Below are 19,134 nucleotides of genomic sequence, written 5' to 3'. Positions count from 1 at the left end.
CACTTAACAATAACACCATTACCACAAACTAGAGAGAGAGAGAGAGAGAGAGAGAGAGAGAGAGAGAGAGAGAGAGAGAGAGAGAGAGAGAGAGAGAGAGAGAGAGAGAGAGAGAGAGAGAGAGAGAGAGAGAGAGAGAGAGAGAGAGGAGAGAGAGAGAGAGAGAGAGAGAGAGAGACGGAGGGAGGGAGAGAGGGAGGGAGGGAGAGAGGGAGGAGAGGGAGAGAGGGAGGGAGAGAAAGACCGAAAGCAGTGTGTTCCCTGTGTTTCATGCTGATGCGAGGAAGTTAAGAACATCTCCCTCTAAATCAAAGTGTCACTCTGATTGAGCATCTCACAGCGAGCAGTCGGAGGATCATTTGGACAGAGACACTTACAGGAGATGATGGACATGCAGGGACACATGTTAAACTGCACTTAAACTACAGTTTACACCGGGACACTAAAGGAGACTGTCACCCATCATCATATGACCACAACAGGAGACACTCTTGAACAGGACAGAATAGGACAAAGAACAGCAGCGGATCGGTGATGACTTTTACTTCAGGGACGACAATATCCAACCTGCCTGGAGAGAGATTAAAAGGATAAAGCAAAGAGAAAGAGAGAAAAAGCCTAGTGACTTCATCCCACTATCCTGGTAAGAGATGTTGGTTTGAGCATCTAAATGATCTCAAGTTCATTATATTCTCTGGTGTTCACCTTTATACTGTGATTCAACTTACAGAGTCATAGAAAAGGAATAGGCTGGCACAGAAATTGCAGTATAGCTTATGTATATCCACTGTAGAAATGTGCATGACTTAGCATGAGATTTTATTCTCTGCCAGACCTGGGAATGTTTTTTTTTTTTTTTTTAATCCCTAGATGAACCCTGATAGCTTTCAAAGAGCAATTTAGCCATCATAAGCAATTAACTTTTTTAATTTTGATTAAATATTTTAGAGGACATAATTTAGACATAATTATGACGGGATGATGTTCAATATATATTTCCCAGTCTTTAGGGGTTTTAGTAAAAAACATCAGTCATGGGTTCAATTCTTAAAAATGCATGAACAGATTAAATGCAAATTAATGTTAAAAAGCATCTGCCAAACGTAGAGATGTAAATATATAAAATCAGAAATCTGCACACTATTCTCATCGTACTGTTGATGTGTTCCACATGGTGTTTCTGCGTGAAGATCGTAATGATCCTCACTTTCCACAGCAACAATTACTGCCTGACCTTCCGCAGGATTAGAGGTTAGCATGTTACATCTAGTTTCAACAGGCGTGTTTAACTACCTAATTATGAGTTATATAATCATCTATTAAAATCATAAAGCATTTGCCGCATTTTCTCAAAGAACCCACAGCTATATTTGAGAACAATCAACTCAAAGTCTTTTTGGATGAATTAAAAATCATGTGCACATCCATCCCATCCTGTCCGACAGCCACACACCCCTTGAGCTGGATTTATGCCCAAAAGACATGCTCTCTGTCTCAAAGTAAAGGCTATATCTGCATTTCCTGAGAGAATACCAGCGCTCGCTAGCCTGCAGGAAAAAGCCTTTGTTAATGAAAATGATCCAGAAAGTCAGAGAAATCCGAGACGGGGAGAAGCGGAGACTCCGCTGACATCAGCAGGCAGCCCACTATGACATCATCACAGTCGGCGTTGAATTGGAATCAGATTTTAAATGTTTGAAATGCGAGTCAGATTTAGAATTCTTAATGATGTCACGCTGCATTCACAAACTTAGACTCTATGGAACTGATTTGGGCAACGCTCATAATACCAAAACAGATCCATGCGCAACTTTATCGGGGATGACACCAAAATGCAGCATCTCACGCATATTGAAGAAAAACAAAAATGCAAATAAAACAGTCAAATGTGATAGAATCAAGTTACCTAATACCTGTAACTCTTCATATGGCATGACATCACAATTGGCAAGTGCAGATTTATAAAATTCTGGATTCGACAAATAATAATTATTTTTTTCTAGTTAGAGATTCTTATGGTAAGACTGACATGATGCAAAGGGTTAGCCATAATGCTTTGCAAAGGGAGTTTTTTTAACTTTCATTTTAAATGTGTTAATTAAAAAGCTCATAAACAAACAACACATGCGAATACAGTGCAGAAATGAAATACAGTGTGGAAAAGTCTTAATACCCAACAGACAGTGGGAATGTTTCCTGAATCAATGCCAAGAAAATTAGGCTACAACAACAACAACAAAACCCTCAACTTAGTTATGTAATTTATTTTTAAATATCTGATTCATAATGCATGCTTGTAGCGTGAGGTCCTCGCTGAGCGTCTTGAGCACTCTTGTTTATTTTCCGGTCTTTTGGAATATATTTTCCATTGATGACTCAAGGCTATGAATGTTTGTTTGCACATTCAGTACAAACCGCACGATGCGGTGATTTAGATATTAAAAATTAAAAGTATAAAACATTTTTGTATGCTATTGTCCCAGCTATATCACCTCCCTGTGGCTGAACGTATAAATTAGGCTCCTATGTACAGTGTAAGTCTCTGAAACAATCCCTGAAACAAGCACTTACTAATGAGCACAATGAAAAACATGGAGCGTTGCTATGGGAGACTGTCTGTACACACAACACACCCCATCATGGACTGCGTGTGATCGATTTTAGCGCATTCCAGTCCTAGGGTGTAAATCAATGACTCACAGATTACAGGAAAAGACCAAATCCGACATAAAACCTCCAGAAACATTTCCCTATATAGGAAAACTTACAACTGATAACATGTGCACATTTCATTGTATTACATAATGCGTTGGCAATGTGAAGCCTTTTTAGGATTTAAACTTATGTTCAAGGCTGTATTTTCTGACTTTGTAGAGACTCAGAGTAAACTTTAGATGCTATATGTTGTTTTGTGCATCATAAGGTTTGCAGTACTACTAAAAATAACCTCTGTTGTAATCTGATCCATGCCTAATACTATAGATAACTATATAGCTGAGCTTCATTTTGGACAAGAATAATTACATATGGTGGGTGAAGAGAGATCCTATATTTGTTGTGAATGCAAGTTTGCACTACCAGTGTAATCTGATTCACGAACAACTGACTCGTATGAACCGATTCAAAGAATCGCGAATTAACAAGTTACCGGTTTTGAATCAGGCTGATGAATCATTCACTAAATGAACTTAACTCCCTTAATGAATCGAACCATCACCGTCTGTCACTAATTAATAATATAATTGCACGATCCTATGATCAGCTATTTAGTGATGATTTAGTGAGTTCATTCAGCGAAAGACTCATTAGACTAATTTTTAAACCAGCATGTTTTGGTTCTTTGGAATACTTTAATAAAAGATCTGATTCATAAGAGTCATTTGTGTGTGAATCAGAGGACATTCACAACAAAAATATGAGTTATTTTGCTGTGGTGCTAGAGATTCAGTCTCTGAAAAATCCCCAACACTGTGTAATTCTCTCTGCTTATCCGTTATTTAATGACACAATACTGAAATAAAACGCAAACATAAAGCAAAGCCGCTTGTGTGGCCTTGTGTTCAAAGATTTAGACTGGTATCAAAAAGGGTTCCGCTTTAAATCCTGCATGGCACGGCCGATGAGCGATTAGAAAGACTTCTAAAGGTGTAGAGTAATTTACTTCAGATAAAAGCATCTGCAAATTCACTACTGACAGATGCTTTATCAAGGCACAACAGACCTGTTCTTTGGAAACTCTCCAAAGGCTTTCCCAGGTCCTGTGTTTTTAACACAATGCATGCTTCCTTCATTAGCTAATGACTTTCAGATCAATTTACAGTTCATTCAACAAAAGGACTCACATGGCATTGAACTTTTAAGGTTGTACTTCAAACAGGACGTAAACTTGCATTCTGTCTGTGCTGTTTTTTAATTGTCACTCCACAGTATGACCACATCTTAAAAATAAAGGTTCTTAAATGTTTTTTTGGCAGGGTGTATGTTTCTATGAAGAACCTTTATATCCTTTCCATTGCACAAAAGGTTATTTGTAGTTCAAAAAGGTTCTTTAAACTATAAAATAGTTAGAAAAAACTTTTCACAAAAAATGGTTCTTCTATGGCATCACTGTGAAAACCCATTTTTGGTTCTTCCACGCACCATTATTTTTAAGGGTGTGTGTCAGGCGGTTGCTCATGCACCATACAATTTATCAAATTGATCACATATTCAAATAGAAAAGTTTATTTTTTAAAAAGTAATGATATTTCACTATATATTTTTCTGCATTTTTGATCAAATAAATGAACCCTTGGTAAACATAAGAGAACTACGGACTGAGTACAATAAAGTCTCATTTGATTATGTTCCAGAGACAGAGACACATCTCCGAGAGTCATGACTGTCGTCGCTTTGAAGCACTTTCTTCTGGCCCTGCTGACTCTCACCCTATCCAGACCCGACTCCGCTTCACTTAGCTTCGCTGAGGAGTTTGAAAGCCGAGACGATGTACTTGAAAGCGAGTTCATGTATGCAGGACGATCCAAGCGCTCCCCGGACCCTCCCACCGCATCTGATGTGGACAAATGCTCCTACACCTTCATCGTGCCTCAGCGGAAGACCACGGGCGCCATCTGCGTGAACTCGAAAGAGCCGGAGGCCCTGCTGGAGAACCGCGTGAACAAACAGGAGCTGGAGCTGCTGAACGAAGAGCTGCACAAGCAGAGACGTCAGATCGAGACACTGCAGCAGCTGGTGGAGGTGGATGGAGGCATGGTGAACGAAGTCAAGCTTCTCCGCAAGGAGTCACGCAACATGAACGCCCGAGTCACGCAGCTATACATGCAGCTGCTGCACGAAATCATACGCAAGAGAGACAATGCACTCGAGGTTTCTCAGCTGGAGAACCGTGTACTAAATCACACGTCAGAGATGCAGCAGCTGACCACACGCTACCGGGATCTGGAGCACAAATACCAACACTTGGCATCGCTCGCCAGCAATCAGAGCGCCATTATAGTGCAGCTAGAGGAGCAGTGCAGAAGAGGAGGGTTTGTTGCCGGTGGTGGAGCTGGTGTTGTGCGACAAGCACGACCGTACCAGCCTCCTGCAATCCTACCACAGATGCCTCAACAACGCCAACAACATCCACCTCCACCTCCACCTCAGCATTCCCCAGCCAGGCCTTTCCACCCGCCGACCTACACCCGTCACAGCCAGATCACCAATGAGATCCAGAGTGACCAAAACTCCAAAGCAATACCACAGACTTTACCGACCATAGCCTCTGATGCACACAGCTCTTCAACAGATAAACCCTCAGGTGAGTGTCTCTTCCATAACGAATCTGTGAAATATGCAGTAAAAAAGGCAGATGTGGTTACTAGAGCTTTACCATAAAAAGCTACATTTTCGGTTTTATGGATTGAACACTAAAATCGGCTATACACTGACATCAACCTTAAGAGCACAGGTGGTGAAGAGCAAAGACACATCATGAATCGAGTAACTTTTCCATAAGCTGAGGTAAATATTAATATATAGAAGGTGCACAGAAATACAAAACACCATTATGGAGACACTAAAATATGCAATGACACTAAAATAATGATATGCACATTAATATCGAAAGACAACACACCAAAACAAGTGCTGTTAAACGATTAAATCACATCCAAAATAAAAGTTTGTTTACATTGTACATGTGTATACTGTGTATAATTATTATATAAACACACATGCATGTATATATTTAAGAGTTTAATTACACACAGTACACATGAATTATGTAAAAAAACTTTTGTTTTGGATACATAACAGTAACATGACATCACATCAACACAACACAAATGTATAACTGGTATCAAAAACACATTTTTAAATGAAAAAAAAACCATCAAATGTGAGTGTTTTTTCACTGTAAATTATAAGATGACTTTTTTCTTTCACTTGCTGTAAATGTAACAGTATTGGTATTGCTCGTTTGATATTTACAGTGCTCTCCAAAAGTCAGCAAATGCCATAGGCAAAGGATTTTGAATAACATCAGCATAAATCCTTATCATTTTGTCCTAATTTTGCATTGATAAGGGACAACACAATCTCTGAAAACATATAGGGGGCAAATGGGCTGAACACTTCCAGTAAAGCTCCAAAAACATTCCAACATTTCAGAAAATGTTAAAAAGTTTCTGGAAACTTTGCAACCATAACAGATTTTAATGCACAATTTGTCATTATTATGTACTTAAAGAGTAATTGAAAAGATATTATGGCTGCAATGATAATTGCACATTCGATACTGTCCTCAGTCCCATGTTGAAACCTGTTTCCAAACATTTAAAAGGTACAGTGCATAACCGTTAATGGAATAATGAAGTAACTGGAAATGTTAAGTGGAATCTGAATAGCTCAATTATTTAAAAATCCCTTTCCCCAGCACTGTTTAAAGAGCAGAAAATGTAAAGTTCCCTTACACAAAGCATGACGCAAGTCTCCACAATGTGAACTTCTGCAAAGCATTTTGTGTATGCAACAGGATCAGCGCGACTAATGAGAAACATCTAAACATTACGCAGCTAGCAATCTTCCTTTTCTTGCAGTGTTTCAGCAGAATTACAAGTTTAATTGTCTTTTGCATACCGAGTATGATAAATAAGTAGGATACGCCTAAGTGGTTTGGTTACATCAGCCGTTCCAAAGTAAACAGCTCAGAGGTTCACCGACACAAGCAGCATGGAGACACGTGGATTTCCCTGCCGCTGATCACGCCAGAGAGCTTGGCCTCCATCCCATTACAACACAATCATTTGGCAACATATCTTCTGAACTAAGAGTGCACATTAATCTTGGGAGGAAAACCCTCCAAGACACGAACCACTTTAAAGCCCTTAAATGGGGGATTCCAGACAGCTTTCAGCAAACTTCTGCTGTGAGATCTGTGGTTTGATATAAGAGGTTTGTTTAAGTATTGTTTGCTAATCTGCTAAGTGGGGATTTCTATGAGGTATACTGGGAGCTTGAGATGCTCAAATACAGTGAAGGAATGTAAATGATGGGGTAACAGTACATGGTTATGATTATAAACATATACACACTTCCCTAAAATCTCCCTCACAATATCACCAAAAGCCACAAGCATACTATATCCACTGCAGTCGTCTGTAAATGCATCTTGTCGCCGTCTTTTCTTTTTAACATGCCATTAAATCACGCCTCTGGAAGTTATTAGCAGGACTTTCACCCACAACAAACAACTTCAGAGTGCTAATGTGCTTCCTTTAAACAGATTCACGCACGCTTAACAACATGTAATGTTGCACAGTTTCTAATAAATATCCCTCGCTGCATCCGTAACAGCTTTTACAATATTTAATTGCTACTTTATCATATGAACGACACATTTGATCTTACAGTAGTTTCCACAGGCAACATCTTGTGCATAGAAACCTGATGTTTAGACCTAATTCTACAAATAAATGCCACATAATGATATGCAAAATATACATTATGGATTGCTCCTCTTTTGAGGCTTTGGATAAAAGCGTCTGCTAAATGCATGAATGTAAATTTTAAAAAGTTGTCATTTAGCAGATGCTTTTATCCAATATTGCATGTTGAAAGATGGATCAAAACAGGCTGGACGCTCAATTGTGGCACATAATAGAAAAAAGCAATTAAAAAGCTTGTTTTATTATAGGATTTTGGGGCGAAACTAAGAGATTATGTGAGCCGCTTATGCATTGTATTAACCATCATTGAAAACAAGGCAAGACAACCTGCATGCTGTAATCAAGTCCCTAAATGCATGATGAACAATCGTCTAAAACTTCAAAGTAAATGAAAGAAACACAGAAGGTCCTTTCAAAGATTTCAGAGGAGACTGTGAGCAGCTCTTACTCACGAGATGAGAAGCTTCTTGCTCATCGAGAGTGTGGAAAATGAGGTCACAAGCAGATTGATTCCAGTCTTACCCTTTTACCCTAATGCGTTATTATTCAACAATAAACTCATAATCTGAGATGAAATGTCAGAACAGCTGTCACAGAAAGACAAAAAGCAGAAAGGTCCGAGACAAATCCGAACACAAACTGTGACAAATCGGATCCCTCAGGAGAGATTCCATTGTGTTTTTCTATTACATTTGGAGAAAATCAATCAGCAAAGGGTAATTTGAGACAGAAACTTCAATGAAGATCTTACGGTCTTACGGGTTTGGGATGACATGAGGGTGAGGACTTAATGACAGAAGTTTCCTTTTTGGGTGAACTAACCCTTTAAATTAAGACACATCACATCTCTAGTCACTGTGATGATACTCGCTGGGACGAGAAAGCAAAACCTATAGCAAACCTAAAAAAAACAGGCTTTTTGTGGAAACCAGAAAGCAATCTGTCTGTTTTCTAAAAGGTTCCAAATTATGTAATCTTACTTCAACAGAAGCCCTCATCCAGGCATCCTCTACCAACTGCATTAGCTTCCAAAAAACAAAAAACAAACCAGTCATTACCATTCAGACCTTTGGCAGAAGATATGGAAACAATAACCTGAAGTATCCCGTCTGAGAACAGAGGCACTGGCTGGCGAAAGTGTGCTTGGCTCTTGGACTGAAGCTTGTTAGCAGACTCATTAGACACCTTTACAGGGATGCTCGAGGTGCTGTAAATCGCAGCGGTCAGAAGCAGAGAGTGCATGTTCATTTTCTAGACGATTTTCCATCGCCTTAGGGCAGTTTTTACGATGCACACAAAGGTGTGGAGAACATGTAGTCATAATGAAAACAGCATTGACTCAAATGTACTACTGGAAACTTGTGAGTCCAGATGAGAAGAAAACAGCTCGGCTACAACGGTTGCATAAGTGCTGTCAAATAAGATGTGACTATATCCACTCGACTGCTCTGGTAACATTTAGAAAAAACACTCAAATGACTAAAAATGAAAAGCATCTATCATGTAACAAATCATTTTTTAGTAACTTTACTATTTTTACTTGGTATATATTATGCCTTTAAGGTAACACTTTCCTTAAAGCCTTTATTTAGAACATATTATAGAAGTATTTCTAATTCAGTAATTATGCCCTGTAATACACCTTATTGTAGGGTCTCATGAATAATTGCAATCACAGTTATAATACACCTTTAGAAAGTACACTGTTCTATAATTATGTTCAATTCTTATGTTCAATAAGTTATGACAACATATGTTTTTACATTGTTTTAACTCTTCAGACTAAGTTAAGAAATGTTAAACCTTTTTATAAGTTATATAAGATGTAACTCATCAGACAGTAAATAAGAAATATATCTTATATAAGATGTAAAGTCATTTTTTTTAAAGTCAGTTAAACATAATCCAAGTTGAAATAACTAAAACATCCAACCAAGTCGATTGTACTTAAACATTTCAGGATGTGACTCTTTTTTTTTTACAGTGTATAAAAACAAGACAAACAAACCAATTTGAGATGTAACAAGAAATCTATGAATATGCATTTTAACCTTGGTTACAAACATTTATAAAAAAAATATAATGGAGTAAAGTGCCTTTATAAGTGCTTTTATGGTAAATGGTAAATGGACTGCATTTATATAGCGCTTTTTAACAGACCCTATGGCCATCCAAAGCGCTTTACATTTTTGCCTCACATTCACTCATTCACACACCGACACCGAAGGCGCCATCCAGCTCGTCGGGAGCAGCTGGGGTTGAGTGTCTTGCTCATGGACACCTCGACACTTGGTCAGGTGGAACCGGGGATCGAACCAACAACCTTTTGGTTTGTAGACAACCTACATGAACCACTGAGCCACTGCCGCCCCTAATAATGCAAAGCACATAAAGTGTTATCACCTTAAAGGGGTACTTCAGCGCTGGGAAGATGAATCTGTATTTAAACTGGGTCATCAATGCAGTAGAAATGTGAAATTATTTTTGAATTTGGTGTCTTCTAGACTGAGAAAAGACAGAAAATGTATTTTTGTCCCATGGGGATGAAAGACTACAATTCCCAGAATGCTTCGCTGCCCTGTGAGGCCATTCCCAACACCACCAACTTCATTACTGTGACTGAGTTAGAGAAGACACTACAATTAAAAACTGAACGTGTCTTTTCAATATAATGAGTGAGTCACCGCGCGAGTGTCACAGCCCTGAGCACTAACTGCACGAGTGATGAGAGCTGAGGTAATCGCGACTACACTCGCGGCATACATTCACACAGGAGTTCAGTCTGGCACGCGTTTCAGTTCATGCCTTTGCAAGCTTAACTTTCATAGAAATGAATTTGAGAAGTTAAAAGACTTACATTGCTCACCATAGCTCCGTTTAAATGATCCTGTCTGCAAGCTGAGCTCTCCCTGCCAGCTGAGTGTAATCTCCCATCCCCCATGCGCAGATTCAAAACATGCGGAAATGGCTCCCTCTGCTGGCTGTAGTCTTTAGCCTCTGGGCAAACATTCCTCCTATGATGCAAAAATCGTCATTTTGCATCATAGGAGGAATTTTTCCAGAAATAAAATGCATAAATCTCTTGTCTCAGGGAGATATGAGGGGGGAAAGCACAATAATTTGAATATTCTCCAGGGTTTCTACTGATACAAAGCCATATGCTAATCGCTGAAGTAACCCTTTAATAATGCATTATACAAGTATTTTAATGGATTAATTATGCATGGTAATGCACCCTATAATGCATTGTATGGTCTCATGAATAGTTGTAACTACAGTTATAATATAATATAACATTTAATACTATTATACTAATATCTATTCATTGTTACAGCTATATAATGCAGTATAATGCATTCAACTAAAGCAAACCAATTTTAGATGTAAAAAGGAATCTGCAAATATTTTAACGTTCTTTATGAATGCCTTTATAATGCATCACAAAAGTCTTTAGTATGGTGTTATAGACATATTAAACCCTACAGGATTATGGGTAGTCCATCACAAACAGTACATCAAAAATATAAATGGCATTTGGCTTTGTGCTTCAATGCGCCACTTTTGATTTGTGAATTTCGTGTAAAAATTATTTGACATTTCTCCATTGACTTCCATGGAAACAGCATTCACAACAATGGTTGCATAAGTGCTGTCAATGACGATGGCTTAAGTTAATGGTATGAGGTGTGGGCGAGTGAGGACAAAAATGGCATTTTACAGGCTAATGCACACAATAAGTTTAGTAAATATGTGATGTTCACACATAAGATATATTACAATCCAATAACCTCTACACAGTTGGAACACATCAAACTCAACGGAGACCATTATTTTCAGAAGAGAAAACAAGCTCCTGGAGGTCCTGGCCAGGCATTGCTCATCCATAATTGACTCTCTTTCACAATTCTGTTCTTTTAGAAAGACAAACTGGTCTTAGAAATAGCTGGATTGTGATGTGCATATCTAATTTACAGCAGATCTGAACCACATTTGAATTGATTTCAACATAAAACTCAGAGATGTTGTCGATAAGAACCACGCATATTCAATATGGCATGTGTTTGCTTTCTATACAGGACCGTTCAAAGACTGCTTACAGGCTCTCGAGGAAGGACACACCAACAGCAACATGTATCTATTGAAGCCGGAAAATACCAACAAACTGATGCAGGTCTGGTGTGACCAGAGACAAGACCCCGGCGGCTGGACCGTCATACAGAGACGCATGGACGGGTCGGTCAACTTCTTCCGAAACTGGGAGACATATAAGGTCAGAAACAAGTTTACGGTTCATTTAGCTCTTTTCTGTCAATGTCGAACACCAATAAATAGATCATGAGCTCATGCATGCGTACGTCATCGCTCAGCACTGAATATAAAGCTGATCGGTATCATTGGATATCAGCAGGAACTCCTACACTTCCCTCAGTCATGGCTAGTTAAAGTAATGAAACACACATTGCTCTGAAGTCCTGCCATTTGTGCATTGACAAACTTCCATGACAAAATGTCTTGACCGCCAAACTGAAGCTTTTTGCGATCCGATTTCTGAATTCATCCCTTTTCAAACACCAGTGGAATTCGGTTATGCAAGATGGGCAAGGTTTCCAAACAAGGGCCAGAGCTTTTCCAGGGCTTTGTCCACCAAAACACTGTCTGACGAAAACACTCTGTCGATGTCATTAGAACCCAGAATACAATCATGACCAGACGTACAGAGCCAATGTTAAGGGAAATGTTGTAATGACTACATTAAAAAGCACTAAAGTGTAATTAAACAATAAATGATATTTTTCATGAAGACCATTAATAGGTTTATGGGTAGACAGTCATTAATAGTAAATGCTAAAAAGTATGCTGATCAAAACATTACAGTGAGAGAAACACTACAATATTTTTTTTCTCTCCATCAAACATGAGAAGATACATTGAGGGATTTTTTATATAATTGAGGACAGTTTATAGTGAACACAATAAGCTATAAAAAAAGGATAAAATAGCATTTGTCATGGTGCATATAAGTGTGCCTTTTTGATTTGAATGCAAACAAGTAAAGATTCTGTAAAATTTCTCCATTGTGTTCGATGGAAAAACAGCCTTCAGGTTTGGAACGACTTGCGGGTGAGGAAATAATGAGAGAACTGTATTTTCTGGTTGAAAAATGTCTTTAAACAATGGAGTAACACAATAACGGTCTGGAGCGAACAGTGTTAGCTGATGATTTATTACATGCTTCAATAAATTCTGTTCTCGTTTCCTGACGCTACTCTAGGTGTTGTGCTGGCTTGTCTCAGACGTAAGGTTTAATTTCTGTCCGCCAACAGCTTGTTCCATACGTTCTCAGGTGTTTTAGTTACTGTGGTCAGACCTCCTTCCTCCTCCGAAGGATTAACCCTAATGTGGAGACCGCTAAATACAAACACATGTGTACGATGTCAGTGAGTTCTTCGCAATTCCATCATCTGTGCAGAAGAATGAGTAATGTAGAAATGTAAGAGTTTAGTTTATTTCATAATCAAGAGATTTCCATCAGTGTCCAAGTCAATTTAGCAAACTCCATACCCAACAACAGACTCAACATTTCACATTATAGCATGGTTAAGGGTTGTTAAACATAAATATATGTGTAAAGAAATATATACATATATATGTATGTTATATATATATTTTGTGTTTACATACTAACATACGTTCAAAATATATTATATATATATCAGTAATCTCGATATGATTAAAGACACAACAATATATAATCGAATACTCCCTACTACTTTAAATCATCAATACAAATTTGTATATTTTTATTTTTTGTTATAAAACTACAATCTCTCCCTTTTCTAACTTAGCAAGGATTTGGGAACATTGACGGTGAATACTGGCTTGGTTTGGAGAACATCTACTGGCTGACCAACCAGGGCAACTATAAGCTGCTGGTGACGCTCGAGGACTGGTCAGGCAGAAAGACGTTCGCAGAATACGCCAGTTTCCGCTTGGAGCCAGAGGCCGACTTCTACAAGCTGAGGGTGGGCCGTTACCATGGCAACGCCGGGGATTCGCTCACCTGGCACAACGGGAAACAGTTCACCACGTTAGACCGAGATCACGACGCGTACACAGGTATCACAGCCAGCACTGATCAACACTATTCTGAATATTGAGGGGGACGTGTCTTAATCACAGTGAGATCTTTGTATAGTTCCATTGTCCAAAAAAGCCAAAACTGTACAGTGCTGCAGAAATAAGTTCTACATTTTTGGGTCAGGGGATTTGATGGATTTTGTTGAAGTTGAACTGTGGTGTAGTTCTTTACTGCCTAACTTCTGAAGATTGTACGCTCTTAGAAAAAGTCATTGGGGTTCTATATAGAACCATAGTGTTCTTTCCTCAACTCCAAAGAACCTTTAATGCTAAAAAGGTTCTAAAATGATAAGAAAGAACTCTTTTTGTCACAAAGGTTCTTTAGGCTATTACTCATTCATTCGTTACATTATTCTGCAACATTTTGTAGTTGTAATTAAATTATTGTTTATTAAACTGTCGTAGTAACTTAATATCACATTTTAATCATGCTGATTTTTGGAGGAGAAACACTGAAATGGCACTCTTTGTGTAATATTGATTAAATACTTAAAATAAGATAAATATATACATTTTCTAACCCCCATATCTTGAATTTTGTGATCATTCACATACATTCATAAATGCATTTGAATACACTGAATAATGCAGTGAAATGTTTATCAATAATATTTAATATTTAATCCAGAAAGGACAAAAGAAATGATAATGAATGAACCCCTAAAAGGTTCCATATAGAACTTCTTCCTGGTTAAAAAGGGTTCTATATAGAACCTTTTAGGGGTTCCAAATAAGTAGCGCCGATAGAACCTTTTCTTCTAAGAGTGTATTTAGGCTTCAAATTTAATTTGAGAAGATTATCTTGATAAACTAAACTTGTAAGAACCATAAACTTTTGTCCGTTTTTTCTGCAATAATCCACAAGCCAATTGGCTGTTTTTTAAATGGAACCAGAATTCTGGGCTGCAAACAAAATGGCATCACTGCAGCATTCTAAATGGAATCAACGTGTAACAGTGTGTTATTTTATATCAAAACCTCATTTTTTTAACCTCCTTTTCTCTCATTCAGGAAATTGTGCCCACTATCAGAAGGGTGGCTGGTGGTACAACGCCTGTGCCCACTCCAACCTGAACGGCGTATGGTACCGCGGTGGGCATTACCGCAGCCGCTACCAGGATGGAGTTTACTGGGCCGAGTTCCGCGGGGGGTCGTATTCCTTGAAGAAGGTCACTATGATGATCCGGCCAAATCCCAACACTTTCCATTAGCAAAACCATGTGAAGGAGAACACAAATCTCGTAACTCGAAAGACTTTGTAAATAGAGCAATTTCTTTGTTAATTATTGATCGTTTACTTTGTTTATGAGTCTAATGAATCTTTAATATGCAATCATACATAGCCAAAAATCTACAAACATGACTTCACAAAAGGAGACACGACTTTTTGGGTTTCCTTGAGCGACAGGTCCCAATGGTGTCCAGGCTTTGTGGACACTGAAGAGCAAGTCAAAAGGCTAGACAAACTTTACAATCTTCAGTCAGACGAACATGGCAACATGACATGAAGCTGGACAGCTTCGTGTGCATCATTAAGTGCGCTTAAAACGGGGATATAGTCAGTGCTTTTACGTGACCGGATCTTAATGGGCATCTGTAACCTCATTCTCACTGTAAGAAGTCTAACCTTGAAGAGAAGAACTGTAAATCTGAGTTTACATTAGTGCTATGAAACACAATCTGTTTTCTGTTAACGGAGGCTTTTGAACAGTTTAAATTAGTCAGTTTGATCTAATAAGGGGCACGTTGCAATTGTGCCCAGTGAAGTAGACTTTATGCAAAAACTTTGTTTTTGTTAGTTATTGTGCACAATAATGAAAGATACATGTATGCACCTATTTGTAGTAAGTCTAACTTTGACGAAACCTTGAGTTTACAAAAGTGCTATCAAACACATTCTGTTATGTACTAATGGAGACATTTGAATGGTTCAAATGACTCAGTTCTCATTCCATTATTCTCCTTTATTGACTTCCAATAAATGGCAACTGTGCCCTTTGAAGTGGACGTCGAAAAGAGATTTTTTCATGCAAAAACTAGTAGTAAAACTAGTAAATTTAACCTTGTTATTGTGTATGCACCTATTTACTATCTTACCTGAAAATAAAGAGATGTAATTTGGCTAAACTGATATTTAAATCTCCAAAGTGAAGCATCTGAAAACTCCAATGACTAGGCTAATTTTAGTAGCACAAATGCAAAGCCTCTTCATAATTTGATCTGTTTATAGCATTGACTTTTAATGATGGGTATTAATGCAATTGTGCCCTGCTAAGTGGACTGCACAGGATTTTTGGACATCTTAAAGGGATTTTTTAGGCAACAATAAAAAAGCTGCCAACATTTAGAGGTACATTTAGCCTAGTCATTGTGTATGCACTTATAGCAAACACCCCAAAGGCGTCTGTTTTGTATATTACTGATTATTTCAGTCTAACAGCATCCACACGTCCACGTCCAGTTCACTAATTTGAGCCCTGTTTGGAAAGCATCTGTACTGTATATAAAAGATAAGGCCATGTTTACACCTGGTATTAAGATGCATTTTGGTCAATCAGATCAAAAGTAGACAAGGAAAACACATTCCCGTTTACACCTGATGTTTAATCCGTCTCTTTTGCCCACTTTCGACCGCTTCTGTCCTGATTTCTTCAAGGGAAGGGTCTATGGGCGAGTAAATGTACTGTATGGGTTGTTTTCAAGCTGTAAAAGTTTTAGACCCCATTCACACCTGTAGCCTATTTAGTGTCCACTTGTGATCCGATTGACCCAAACGTATCTTAAAACCAAGTGTAAAAAGGGCCTATGAGCGAGTGTGTTTTTGTAACGCAAAGTATGTTTGTGTTTTGTACTTAAAGAATGTTCCAATAAATGATGTACAGCTACTGCGGTTTAGAGACAAGCTCTTTTGTGATAAACTGCTAAAACAAGTCTTGCCCCATAGTAAACATGATATACGAGTCGAGAACGGCCCACAGATGGACTGGAGTTCAAAGCTCAGTGTGTTTGATTGTTCAAGCCTCTGAAGGTCAAAGGCTCTAAGGGCCCTACAGGAGACTCAGGGTTTGTCCTGCAAGAGAACAATCCCGATCCTTTGCTGCTTAAACGTCATTATGAATGAAAAAGGGTGTCATGAACATTAGTTTCCAAATGAGAAAAACCTACCTTGTAAATGGCTGGAAAACACATTAAAGTCAGTATGAAAACTCATCTACTCACTAGTCGCTTTTACAGCCACGTTGTGTTTACTAATCCAACTCAAACTTTCCAACTTGAGGATTTTAAATAAAGAATGAAAGTTGTCAGCAGCGCAGAGGTGGCGCTGAAGTCGTGTGATTTTGGGGGTAGTGAATTTATAGCCGATTGTATTTAGGCTTTAAAAATTCATAAATGTTGCATTCAGAAATCACACACTGTTATAATCAACAAAAGTCCTAAACTTGCAATGCATTTTACTTCTGTAACGCGAAGTGTTTCTGCTTTATTGAGATAATAAGTGTGGAAATGATTTCATAAATCAAAGTGAATTGTAATAAGTATCTCGTAAGTCCTTAGAATAACATGCATCAGGATAGAAATCTGAATTAAGAAAGTAAAAATATAATTCATTTCAGTTTAAAATGAATGAAAAACAGTTGTTAGGGGGTTGAAAAGTGATTGCACAACTAAATAAAAGGGGTAACACTTTAGTATAGGGAACACGTATTCACTATTAACTACAACTTTTGCCTTAATAAACTCCTAATTTACTGCTTATTAATAGTTAGTGAGGTAGCTTTTGTAGCATTTAAGTTTAGGTATTGGGTAGGATTAAGGGATGTAGAATAAGGTCATGCAGAATAAGGCATTAATATGTGCTTTATTAGTACTAATAAACAGCCAATATCTAGTAATATTCATGATAATAAGCAATTAGTTAATAGTTAATAACTGAATCTTAAAATAAAGTGTTACCATAAAAGGTTTCTGAGATACTATAGATCTAAGGAACAGAAGATGAGGGATTTTACAGCATCAGTCGACACAAGCCGCCATTTTGTCAATGTTTACCGTAAACAGACGCAAAAGAGAGAACAGCACACTGATTGTTCAGCGTGACAGGGCATATTAAGGACACTAGGACATCCTCAGAATGCTATGTGCTGGGTCACATCAACACATGAAGGTATTAGTGTGTGTATGCACAAAGCATGACAACATTACCTAGGGTCGGTCAGTCAGTTCTCATACTAAACATCCCTTGTTTTCTGGTCAAATCTTTTAAGCTGCCAATCGATTAAGAATTTCCAGCAAAGTATCATCATCTAGCTTGCTTCCTAATCAAGTTGTCTAATAAACTTGGCATTGTACAAATATCATTGGCAAGTTTTATGCAACTTTACATAAAAGTGCCTGCTAATTGCATAAATGTAGTTAATTTATCAAGCCGATTAAAAATGAGAAAAAAAAAAGATGATGATTAGGGCTTGGTATTGATACAAATTTCATGATTCAATTTTGATTCGATTTCCCACAAGCTTTTGATTCAAAATTCAATTTGATGTGATTATTTTGGATATATATATATATATATATATATATATATATATATATATATATATATATATATATATATATATATATATATATATATATATATTATATATATATATATATATATATATATCAGATACATGGAAAATCTTGGAAAAAAACTCAAATAATGGTCTAAACTGTAGCCTACAGTGAAATCAGTTATTATTACCCCAGCAAGCATAGCCGTCATTTCATTGTCTCAGTTAAATACAGACCCGATATAGTCCGACTATGAGTAAATCACTTCTAGACAAAATAACTTTTGATTACATGTTGTTTAGCCAAAATAACTTGTGAGTTAATATTCCATCATAAAAGCAAAGTCAACAGTGATTACAAGGTGTTTGGTTTCATTTCTTTGACATGTTCATGTTCTAGATGACTAGTCTATTGTCTGACAGCCCAAATTTGGCCTTCTTTTAGCCTAGACATCAGAGCTGTGTTTGGACGGCTATTAGAGGCCTTTTATTCGCAAAATTGCTTGCAGGGACATTACTATAGGGTCACTCCGTGCCAACTCAACCAGAGGTCTCCAGCTCAAATGTCTTATTTTTTAAATATTTTTTTTTCTGTAGCAAGACAAACATAAATATTGATGTAAACTAAAATATTAAATTTCACAGATATATAATTACTAATATTTTCTTGAAGTTAAAAATTAAATTAAGATTTCAAAGGAAAATGTATTAAAAATGAGAATCTAGAAGGATATTTAGATATCTTGAATACTTACGAGTAACAGCCATGACAACTTTAGAAAAATAAAATTGATGGATCTCAGAGCAATTGTATTGATAGAAAAACACAAGATACATTTCTAGTTTCATCATTAACTCTTCAGATATTCCTCTTAAAAAGAAAAATATCAGCTGTGCGCAGTGGCCCACATTTGGGTTTTGACCACTGAAAATATAATAATAATAATAATTCATTACATTTATATAGCGCTTTTCTAGGCACTCAAAGCGCTTTACATAGAAGGGGGGAATCT

The 19,134-nt window shown here is 37.5% G+C and overlaps 2 protein-coding genes across 3 annotated transcripts in view; one reads left to right on the top strand and one right to left on the bottom strand.

Annotated features, from left to right (window-relative positions):
* Positions 1–19,134, bottom strand: part of LOC137071539 (ras-specific guanine nucleotide-releasing factor RalGPS1) — a 170,741-nt gene that overhangs the window by 64,761 nt on the left and 86,846 nt on the right. The gene's annotated exons all lie outside the window — the stretch shown is intronic.
* Positions 224–16,520, top strand: angptl2a (angiopoietin-like 2a). The gene is made up of 5 exons (XM_067439650.1): positions 224–643; positions 4,353–5,302; positions 11,507–11,700; positions 13,277–13,547; positions 14,580–16,520. Exons 2-5 carry the CDS (start codon positions 4,378–4,380, stop codon positions 14,777–14,779), a joined length of 1,590 nt encoding a protein of 529 aa, XP_067295751.1. The 5' UTR covers positions 224–643; positions 4,353–4,377; the 3' UTR covers positions 14,780–16,520.

Source organism: Pseudorasbora parva, chromosome 3, assembly GCF_024679245.1.
Source record: "Pseudorasbora parva isolate DD20220531a chromosome 3, ASM2467924v1, whole genome shotgun sequence".
In the NCBI taxonomy this organism is placed as follows: domain Eukaryota; kingdom Metazoa; phylum Chordata; class Actinopteri; order Cypriniformes; family Gobionidae; genus Pseudorasbora; species Pseudorasbora parva.
The sequence above is the reverse complement of the archived record's forward strand: the minus strand, read 5'-3'. Positions and strand labels throughout refer to the sequence as shown.